The sequence below is a fragment of the Chroicocephalus ridibundus genome, chromosome 9 (assembly GCF_963924245.1).
Source record: "Chroicocephalus ridibundus chromosome 9, bChrRid1.1, whole genome shotgun sequence".
NCBI lineage: Eukaryota > Metazoa > Chordata > Aves > Charadriiformes > Laridae > Chroicocephalus > Chroicocephalus ridibundus.
In genome coordinates, this window is record NC_086292.1 from 1,897,901 (window position 1) to 1,909,159 (window position 11,259).

At 55.8% G+C, this 11,259-nt stretch overlaps 1 protein-coding gene across 1 annotated transcript; it reads left to right on the forward strand.

Annotated features, from left to right (window-relative positions):
- The first annotated feature begins 4,285 nt into the window (after positions 1-4,285).
- Positions 4,286-9,081, forward strand: LOC134520741 (ankyrin repeat and SOCS box protein 12-like). Its single transcript, XM_063346503.1, has 3 exons — positions 4,286-4,447; positions 6,385-7,231; positions 8,192-9,081. The coding sequence occupies exons 2-3, from the start codon at positions 6,442-6,444 to the stop codon at positions 8,323-8,325; spliced, it is 924 nt and encodes a 307-aa protein (XP_063202573.1). The 5' UTR covers positions 4,286-4,447; positions 6,385-6,441; the 3' UTR covers positions 8,326-9,081.
- Positions 9,082-11,259: the final 2,178 nt, after the last annotated feature.

The window sequence follows — 11,259 nt, forward strand, 5'->3', positions numbered from 1 at the left end:
AGCGATAATACTTAATTTTATTATTTTTTTGGTAGTAATATAACTTTGTACTCAAGTTTTATGTTCAGTTACCCAGCAGTTAAAGATGCCCCTGATGATTTGCTAGAGAGACCTTGGTGCTAAGGCTTCGTGTGTGTACGTAAAATGGGGAAACTCCCCCGATAGTGCAGGCAGACTACAAATGCTTGGGTTGATGACTTCTTTTAAAAGAAAAAAAAAAACAACAACCCCCAAACCAAAAACCCAGACCAGACCAGAAGCACAAAGAGCACTTTTTTAATCTGTTTACGCAGGCGAGGGCGTGGGATGCTCTGGTCGCGCTCACGGCGCAGGAGCAGGAGGGGGATGCCCTCGGTCCTTGGCTGGGGCTGCGCGGATGAGCCGGCGCGTGGGGCTCCTGCGGGTCCTCCGAAGTTCAAATCCCGAAATAAAGTGATGTTTTCCTCCTGAATAACGTTTCTTTAGCGATAGGCAGAATGTGTGTTAATTGTAATTTCCTTCGCATGCGATCAGGTTCTGCAATCAAGTGTTGTCCTGTAACTTGTATTTTCGTGCACTGGAGGGGAGCAGAGGGGCCGGGGCGGCGGGCGGGGGGGGGACACAGATGCCAGCAGCCTTAGGAGCAGTGACCCTTCTGTAGGTGAGAGCAGAGCCCTGCTCCCTGTGGCCCTGCTGCATCCATTTTGGGGAAAGAATACTACTTACGGAATGTGATCCCCCCCCGCCCTCCACAGAGAACAGATCGCGGAGCCTGCTGAAGCTGTGGGAGAGGAGCAAGAAACCAGTGCGAGTAGGAATCAATAAAATAAAAATATATACCTAAAACCCCCCAAAAACCCCACCTATGTGTGTGCGGAACGAGCAGGGGCTGCTCTTGGCCTGTCGCTTGGCAGGCGAACGCAGCGGGAGCCAGACGGACGCACCCGCCACAGGCCGAGCCTGACTCAACGCTCCGAAACGTGAGTCTGCTGGAAGTGTCGGGGTTTTTGTACAGCAGCCACGGGCAGCCCCCGCCCCGGTGAGGCACCCAACGGCACCGAAGCAACACAGGCTTCTACGGATCCCACCTGACCAAGGGGAAACCGGGGAGAGGATAAAGATACGGGGGGTCCATTTGCCGCTTTAAGGAAATCTGGTCCCATTCTTGTGTCTTGCCCTATCCGTGTCCCTTCATACAGCAGTTCAGAACTTGATCCTTTTCCTTTTTTTTTTTTTAATTGAGTTTCGTTGTGGATGACCAGTAATGTTTTGAAAGCAACGATTGTTGTTGCGCGGTGATCCAGTGTGTAAGCGTGGCTTCAGAAAGCATTTGGGGTAAACCTGGCAATTCAAACGGAGCAGAAATTGTTTCCGAAGGCGGTTGTTGCAGCCTTCCCTGCTGTTGGAGAATCCTCTGCGAGCAGATCCTTCTCCCGTGCTGGCTCTTACTGCCTGTTGTTGGGAATAATAATAAAAAAACCTTCACTTACTGAATATATGGTTTGTGATCTCAGGGCAAAGATGCTTTTGGGGATGACGTGACTCGGAGCCGATTGTTGGAGTTTTACTTCCTCCTCAAAGCTTTGGAATGAAAACCAGCACGTTTGAGTATGGTAAAATAAAAGCAGAGAAGACCCCTTTGTTCTCCCAGGCGTAGCTCGTGTTGCCAGCCCTGGAGCACGTTTCGAAGAGCAAACGGGCAGATTTATGTGAGTGATCAGTGTCACACAGATAACTCGTGTAACGAAGAGCCGGCACGTGCTGACTTTGCTTCTGTATTTCAGGTCCTTGACGAAGACCTCGCAGCAGTTCACAGCTGCTGGCTCCAGCGCATCCTCCCAGCCAAAAGCAAAGGGAGGTGGTGGAAGCAGGGAGCCGACTTGCAACGCTGCCGAACTCCTGGGGCTCCGACGCTGCCAAAATTCCTCTAGAAATTGCAGCTCATGAAGAAGAAACAATTGCTGGATCCCTCATTTGGCGCTAACTACGTATTTTGTGTGTAACGCACCCGTCGAACTGTGAGGTGCCCAAGAAGGGCCCTGGGAGCTGCTGCTGGGTGGGTGCGTGCGGTGAGGGCAAGGGATGGTCCGCAGGCGTCCGTGCGCTCTCATGGGGAATATCCGAATCCCGGCGCTGCCGGAGCCAGCTCGGCGCTGGGCGGTGAGGAGCGGCGGAAGAGGCCGGTGTCAGCGCCGGAGAGCTGCCAGCAGACGTTTTGATCGGCTCGGAGGGAAACTCCCAAGTTCAGAGGCTTTTTGCTGGGTTTTGGCAGTGATTTATAGTTCAGAGGCAGGACTCTAGAAGTAGCCCCACACAATAACTGCGTCTCCGACCTTGAGGACTGTTAGTAAATCCGCAATCCCTTCAAAATGATTTATTTGGTACTGCTTAGCGCTAAACTTTTAAATCAGAATGCTTAGCGGCGTTAAATGAGAAGCTCATTACCTCCTTTCAGCTGCATTAATAACTGTAATCTCTTTAATGGAAGCAACTTTGTCGGACAGGATTTACCTTCCCCCAAAAACCTTCTCGATTGGCATTAAATGTACTTCTGCCCTTCAGTTCTTCCCAGGTTAATGGCGAGCTGATGAAGGAGTGGCTTTGCCAGCAGCGGGTGTCGGGTCGGCCGGCGGCTCGGGGACGGCCCGCTGGGGACAAGGTGAAGGCTGCCCCCGACTCCTCAGCCTTCCCCAGGGTTGGAAGCCTCGGGAAGTTTATCCAAAACGGGTCAGGCTTGTCGGCCTCCTCTCCCTGGGCTCCCGGTTGGGGTTTGTCTCCATCTGACAGTTCAGCGCCTCGGGCAGGACGCCGTGTACCTTGTCTCTCCGGCTCTTAAGGGAGCACAAGGAGCGTGCTGTTTGTCTTCTCCCAGCTGAGGGTGGGATTTATCAGCGAGTACTTTGTATTTTTTGCTTCGTTAGTATTCGGTTTGATCTCTGTTCCTTACCAAAGAGCTGCTCTTGTATCTAAGATTTCTTTTCGTGGTTAACAACTAAAGAGCAGCAGCAGCGACAACAAAAGAATATGCAGTTTATCATTAAATTTTCCATTCAAGGATTTTCCTTTCATCTCGAAGTTCCCTTACAGTTTCCTACCTCTCGTATTTCTAACATGTATTCATTTTGTTGTCTTTATCCCCTTTTTTTCACATTGCAATACACTGGCTTTTTAATTGCTGCTTTTATTTCTGCGTGCCGTTGCAGGGGTTTCCAGCCAGCCTTGGCTTTTCCGACTGCAGCGTCCCCGTTGTGGTTGCAGCTTCTTGACGCTTAATAAACCCTGAACTCCCCGCTTTTGCTCCGATGTTTATCGCATTTCTCCTACTCGACAATTCCATTCCTAGGGTTGACTTTGGGGAAATGGACCTTTTTGAAGCGACAATCTGGTTTTGAGTGAATTTAGAGAGAGCGAGACTACGAGGAAGCCAAAAGTCTAAAACCTATCAATATTGAACATTTTCCTGCTCTCGGCTTTTCCCAGTGCGGCCACAAACCGAGTGCGGTGGTGACGGCGGGGACGTCGTACACGTTTTGCAGACCCCCCTGATTTTACTTCTTGCGGCAGCGGAGATTTTTCTGCTGGATAATTTGGTTGCCCTCTTGTTATCTGGTGCCGCTGATAACGCTGCCTCGAACTCTCAGACCGTTCCTGCTCCACCGCCGGAAAGTTTGGAAAAGGTTTAAGGGGAACTGGATAAAATACGATTACACTTACCAGCTGACAGCTCTTGATAAGAGCCCAAACGCTGCTCCCCGCTTGGTTTGTTTGCCCCAGTAAAGTTTTCTGCCTTGCGATGTGCCGCTTCATCTTACGAAGCCGAAGAAGTGGTTTGTTCTGGGGGGGGAAGGAGCAGCTCGGGCGAGAAATCAGGACCCTCTTCAGTGCCTTTTGTCCTTCCTGTGTTCAATAAACAATCCTGGGTGCTGCGAAGGGTCGTTTGTGTTGCTCAGCAAGTGGGAAAGGCGGTGGGGAGAGGGGTCGAGAGGGAATCCATTCGGGTGACTGGCAGCAACCGGGATAACGCAGGGGTAGAGGCCGGTGCTGCGGCAGGGAACGCGCTGCCCTGGCAGGGGACACGAATCGCCTGGTGGCCTGCGAATTCTGCAAGAAAAGGGTAAAACAAACGCTTTTTGGCTGCTCGGATGGGTCAAGCAGCCTCCGGCACCTGTCCCAGCCCCCCCCCGCCTCGCTGCCCCTCTCTATATTTACCCAGGGGGAACTCTCCAAGAATGGAAGTGGTAAGATAAAACCCTTCAGGGGCTAAAATTAGCCCCAGCGCCCCGGCCCTTCTCCCCGCGGTGGCATTTCAGCTGTGAGCTTGACAGCCTGCGTCGTTCCGGCCGCGCAGAGCGGACGGCCATCCCCGGCACGGCAAGAGCCTCGCTCTTTCTCTCCTTTTTTTGGGTTTAAACCGAGGAAGAACTCGCCATGGGACCGCCCTGGCTGTGAGCATCCCCTGCCTCCCAAGGTAAGGCGGCAGCAGAATGGCGCCCAGGCAGCGCCGGGCCACTGGAGGTAACTGGGCAACCAGCGGTAGAAGCGTCAGTGTGTTCTGTCACCTCTAGCTCCCCTCACGACCTCGTTTTTGGGGGGTGTCTGCAGATGCAGATCTAGACGATCCCGTTGAAGATGTCCCTGCTCATTGCAGGGGGGTTGGAAGGAGATGACCTTTAAAGGCCCCCTCCGACCCGAACTATTCTGTGATTCTATAATTGTCTGGTTCTATGCGCGGCTTCCTCCAGCTCCAGAGGTGACAGCGCTGGTTTGGGCTCTTCTGGCTGAGGAACATCAGCGAGCTCCCCGTGTGAGTGCTTACGCTGCCAAAGTAGCCTTTGGAGATGCTTATTTATGCGTTCAGAAATGTTACAGCTGGTCTTTCACTTTTCCAGACCATTTCCCTTGGGAATATAACCGGGGCCTTCTTTTTGAATCCAATCTGCGATAACCCCCCCGCCCCGTTAGCCACGGAGGTGTGGGGTTGCCAAAGCTCCAGAGCTCGTTACCAGCGTGTCTAATGAATAACAGCAACGGTAGAATTTCACGTATTTCTATACAAATTCTCCGGGTCAGCGGAACAGGTGGAAGCGCGGCAGAGCTCAGCCCTCGCTCGCTGCCATCAGACTTGCCCTACTTAACCGAGACGCGGCGGTGGCCTCGCGCGGGGGGTTCCTCCGCGCTTGCACGAGGCGGATGTGGGACGAGCCTCCCGTGGCTGCCCCGTTACCCTCGGGCTCGTTTGCAGAAAGAGGGTAATTGCTCCGTGCAGCTCCTTGCCTCCTCCAAGGGAGGATCGCAGGAACCGCTGGAGCAGACCCAGCTCTGCCGCTGCCGCCTTTCCCCGAGGAAATCCGAGATGCGACGGGGCGAGAAATTCCTCTGCCCTTCCCCGTCGGGCCATCGCATTCCTCGCCCCGCTGCCTTTTGGCCAAGGCGAGGCCAGATCCTGCACCGAGCACCCCCAAACCTGTCGGGGCTCAGTCCCGGCTCCGGTGTGACCAGCTCAGCATCCCCTCGCCTTCCTCCCACCACCCCGTGCCCCCCGCTAGAAAAAACCCAGCTCCTTCTTGTAGCCGCGCTCCTCGGGCTCGAGCGGGCAGGAGAGAGGAGAGGGTTTGCTGAATTCCAGCGCCGACGTTGTTTTGGGAAGGGCGATGCTCAAAGTCCTTCATCAAACCAGCCACCTTCCCATTCACTTCGTCTCCTGTTTTGAAACCCAATCCCTTTAAAAAGCGGCGGGGTGTAAAAGCCCCGCCATGCTGCCAGCTCCTAAATTAAAACTCCTCTGAGTTTTCCGTGGGCCCCAAAATACTTGGAAGAGCAGGTGCTGGTGAGGCTTCCCCCAGAAGCCTTGGCTGGTCCGAAGCAGAGTGGATTCCTGCTATTTCCTGACATGCTCTTCACTCAGCAGCTCCTGCAATGAACAGCTGGATGGGGTGACTTCCGCGGGTTTTGGGAAAATGGGTGGCATCATCCAGCAGTGGGGTGTGGAGTCCCTCTGAGAGCCCATGGCCACCCCGGACCCTTCCCAAGCTCAAGGGGTGGGTATCCCCTGAGTAGTCCCACCCTGGGTGAGCCATACAGCCTTAAAGAATTTAAAAATATAAAGTAAAAGCCTGTGAGCTCCCCCGTGCAGCGTTTGAACTCCAACACCATTTTCAGTTATCTCAGCACGTTCTTGATCACCACACTTTAAGGGAAGATGGCCCATGGGCTGGTGGATTTCCTCACCCACGACGTCAGGGTGATAGGCATGTCAGCAGCATCATAACCTAATATTTGCCTTTTTTTTTGAGAATCTTTTTTACATTGCATATATCTAAAAGAAATAATAATAATAAAAAGATGGTGTGGGTGTCATGGGGCTGGTTCTAACCCAGTGGTGGTGATGTTTTTGTTGTCCCATAGATCTTTGACTTTGCCTTTTACGATGAAAAAGGTACATGGGAGAGAGACAAAAAAAAAATGAGCCTAATGGATATCACTAAAATGTTCTCCATGCTCCAGCCCAGAGAAGATGAAGAAGACAACGGAGAAAGCGAGGAGCTGAACCGAGCAGTATCCGAGGACAATTACCAAACCCTCGATAACCTCTTGTCCCAAGACAGGTACAAGAGGTTCATCAACCGCAGGAGCGGCTGGGGGGTACCCAGCACCCCCCTGCGCCTGGCTGCCACCTGGGGCCGCGTCAGGAGCCTGAAGGTCCTCTTGGCCCACGGGGCGGAGGTGGACAGCCTGGACGTGAAGGCTCAAACCCCGCTCTTCATGGCGGTCAGCAACGGCCACCGGGAGTGCGTGAAGGTCCTTCTGGACGCGGGGGCCAGCCCCGTCGGCAGCATCTACAACAACTGCTCACCGCTGCTCATCGCCGCCAGGGATGGCAACGTGGACATCCTGCGGCAGCTCCTGGACCACGGGGCAGAAACCAACGTTCAAGCCAGGCTGCCCGAGTGGGCTGCCAACTCGGTGGCTTGTTCCGGTCCCCTCTACCTTGCCGCCGTGTACGGGCATCTGGAGTGCTTCAAGACGCTGTTGCTTTACGGGGCCGACCCCAACTATAACTGCACGGAGGAGAGGATCATTGCCCAGATCAAGGAGCCCAAGACTCTGCTGGAAACCTGCCTGAGGCACGGCTGCCGGAGCGACTTCGTCAAGCTGCTCATTGACTTTGGAGCCAACGTCTACTTGCCCAACCTCATGGTGGGCGAGACGCAACCCCGCAGTGAGGGCCTGGAGCTGCTGCTGCAGGCGAGAGGTAATTTGTGTGTTTGGCCCCGGGGCTGGAAACGAGCACTAATTGTCCTCATTTGGGTGCAAGTTGCTTCAGATTCCCCTTCCCTTTACCTCTGCTTCCCCACAGCCTTACCCAGGCTGTCCTACAGGCTTCGACTCCCTCCGCAGCGTCACTGCAGCGCGTGGGTCTCTCTAGTCTTAAACTCTCCGATGTTACCGCTATTTCACTCTGAACTCTGAATCCTCCCTCTCCCCCAGTGATTGCTGTGTTCAGGGCAAAAAAAACAAGTCTCCAACACCAAACACATCAAGAGAAGGACATCACGAGGTTATGGAGAATAGGTCCACCACCAGTAATAAGATCTGATGGCTTGGATACACGTTACCACAGGAAACTCCTAAAACAAATTGCTGGGATTTGGGGGAGAGGTCACGGGAGGGCTTGTTTCTCATAAATATCCACCAAACATCCCCAGTTTCCAGCGCTGGCTGCAGCTGGAGGAAGGCCACCTTGGTTTGGGTCTGGGGTGCGACTCGACGCAGCCACCACGTGCATTTACGTGGGTGTCTCCCTTTTGGACTCACCAACAGCGTCTGTGTCTCATGGATATTTCCAGACGCTTGCTAAAGAAGCTGCTCTCAGTGAGGGCCCTCAGTGCCGGTCTGGAGCACACGGGGATTTCCGCAGCCCGGTTTTTCCACTTAATGTAAATCTGTTGGGTTAAAGGCTGCTTTTTGCCGTTCCTCTCCTTTCTGCTGCTCAACTTCGGCTCTCCCGTACTGCCTACGTCCAGAAAAACCGCACTTGTTTCCGTATGACGGTGGAAGAGTTCATCTCCATACACCCAGCTCCCGTGAAACCCTAGTAAAGACATTGAGTTCTGGTCTATCGTTGTCCCTTCGCGTAGGATAACGCCCGGGTCGGAGGCGGTTGTGTGTCTTGAAGGTGACCATCTCATTTTTCCTCCCTCTCCTTCCACAGCTCATCCCAAATCCTTGATGTCTCAGTCCCGGCTGGTGATGAGACGCCTCCTGAAGCAGGCTGGTCGCCCGCACGCCCTCGGCGAGCTGGAGATCCCGACCGTCCTGGTGAACTACCTCCAACACCAACCGTGACCATCCGCCACCAGAGATACCTGCCCCGAGCACGCACCCAGCGCCCAAATTAAAACAGCTCTGACACTTGCGCGCTATGAAACCACCGTCAATTTGTGGTCGCAAAGTCATTTTTGCTTATGAGGCGTCTCCAAAAAGCGGTGCCCATGCGGAAAGATGGGAAGGGAGAAAACAGAGGAGACCTCGGCTCCAGCTCTGCATCAGGGCGATGGTAGAACAGGATCGGATGTAGCTGGGTTTGGCTTTAAGCCCTTCTAACTGAAGGATTCTACACTTTTAATTGATGCCGGTTGGAAAAGGGGCTGGGAAAAGGCGCGGAGGCCAAGGAGCAAGGGCTGCTTTCGCCTCCTCCCCTCTGGACGCGCAGGAAGGATGGAGGCACCACCTGGCTTCGTGCCCACGGGCTTCCCCACAGCGCGGCCTCGGCTGCCTCTAAACCCGCTTTCCTGGAGCCCTTTCCAAGTGCCTCCTCCCTTCGGCAGCCCGGCGAGGGCTCCGGAACACCTGGCCGTGCATGCCCAGCCTGTGGCCACCGAGTCACCATCCCCGGGCCACTCCTGGTCCCCGGGACAAGGGGGTGCAAAGCCCGGCAGGGGCTGGGATGTGTATCCAGAGGTCAGAGTCCCCAGACTCTCATTTCCTCGCCCCAGCTCTGCCTTTAACCATCATCTTCCTCACCTCAGAAGTGGTTCATGTTATGGCCGAGGGGCCTCTTGTGGTTGGGCAGGGTCTTTTTTTTTATTTAATTAAAAATGTTGCTACCATTCTTATTAAACTATTTTGACCCTTTCGGTGAAATACCCTTTTATCGGATGAGCCCGACGGTGCAGCTGGAACAGTTTTGAAGGGATGGACGGAAACGCTGCAGCCGGGGAGCTTCAGGCTGAGCCTGGAGCGGGCCATCCTGCCCTCAGCGGGTCCCTCCATCTCTCCTGACCAGTGACGGGGACAACTGGTGGCGGCTGGAGAAGCCTTGCTGGCTCTTCCCGCAGCCAGGAGCCGAGGGACGCTGGTGCACGGCTGCCGGCGATGCTCTGGACCACTTTTGGGACGCAGCAGAACGTGTCCCCTGCGGTTCAGTCCATCCCACCCCAATCGCGTCTCAAACGCAAGCACTGTCAGGGCAGAGGCTTGTGGCCTTCAGGAGCTCCGAGGGTTGCTCTCTGCAAAACACGGGTGCCTTTCTTGCCTTGTTTATAGGCTTCTTTCAAATGTTGTGGCATCTATTAATCAGTATCTATTAATTAGGCTGTGGGGCATCTCCCGAGGGGAGCATTAGGGCTTCGAATCAGCCTGGACAATGCGCTGGGAATTGCTCTGTGGGGAATGCCGGCGCCGTGGCTGAGAAACGGGGCTGGTGGATCGAATGGGTCTCGCTCCTCCCCAGCCCACCCGGAGCAGCCTCTTCTCGGGGGGAGGCGATTAACGCCGGGAGGAGCCAGGGCAGCAGGAGGGTGGGTGCCCTTGACCTCCACGGCAGCGATGCTGGAGCTGGGGCATGCTGGTTTAGGTGGGCCGTGCTGGTTTAGCTGTGTCGGGGCACTAAACCCCTGCTAGAAACCTGATGATTTCAATCTGAAATGCTCCAATGTGCCGGGAAGCTTGATTTGTGGGGGACTTGGTAAAGTGACAACAAATGCAGACCATATCTAGTCAGCCAGAGCAGCACAAGGTCTTCCTCCAAAGGGCCCAGGGTTGGCTCGTGCCTGGTTTCTGGCCGGAATGTCCCCAAAATAACCCGTCCAACCTGGAGCCCCCCGGCTCGGTGGGGCTGGGGGCACCCTGCCCAGGGAGGATTGAAAAAATCACATTTTGGGAGGAATGACCCTAAACAAGCGACTCTGCCCGGCTGCTCCTCCCTTCTTTCCCTTGTTTGTTAAGGCGTTTCCTTGAATTTCTGCCCCACGGGGGCTCCATTCGCATCGGGGGATGCTCCACCCACGAGGGGCATGGCAGGCTCTGCCAGTGGCAGGGACAGGAGCGATGCTCGGCTCCACGGACACACGTTTCCTTAAGTCCCTGAAAATCGCCGGCTCGGCTGGCCCAGTGGAGCGTGGACCCAACCCGTGACGCGGCCAGCGAGCCATGCTGGCACTCGTATTTCTAATTGGTGTGGCAGATTGTTAAAAACCCAGCATGCTGTGACCTGTTGGCCTCCATGTGTCCTCAGGTGCCACCAAACAGCACAACAAAGGCAGGACGTGCAGGACCCTGCATTAACTCGCAGCCCTGAAGCCTGGGCTTGGTGCCCCTCATGAGGTTCAACAAGGAGAAGTGCTGAAGTTCTGGGGTCCCCCGAAGAAGGGAGACACGGACATGCCAGAGGGAGCCCATGGAGGTGACGAAGGGTGTGGAGCACCTCTCTGGGAGCCAAGGCTGAGGCAGCTGGGCTGGTGCGGCCCGGAGCCGAGAAGGCTGAGGATGATGTCATCAGTGACGATGGGGGCAGAGGATGGAGCCAAGCTCTGCCCCATGGTGCCCAGCGGCAACGGGCACAGCCTCCACCACGGGAGGTCACTCTGGTGGTGACCGAGCCCCGGCTGTCCCGGGAAGGGGTGGAACCTCCGTCCCTGGAGATACTCAACCGGCCTGGACACGGCTCTGGGCCACGGGCCCGAGGTGGCCCTGCTGGACCAGGGCTTGGACCAGGTGGCCTCCAGCGGCCCCTTCCCGCCGCAGCCCGGCGGTGGCCGAGGGGGGCTCCCCCGGGGGGGCGCGTGTCGGCCCTGTCACACCCGCGCGTCCCCCGGGGTCGCCAAAACTGGGCGGGGGGGGGGGTCGGGGGCACGCGCCCTGCCGCGCCTCCCCGGCGTCACGCAGCCGCCGGTCCCGCGTCACACCCCCGCCTGACGTCACACCCTCCGCGCCAACCGTCACCGCCGAGGCCACGCCGAGGCCACGCCCCCTCCGCACCAGACCCCGCCCCCTCCGCCA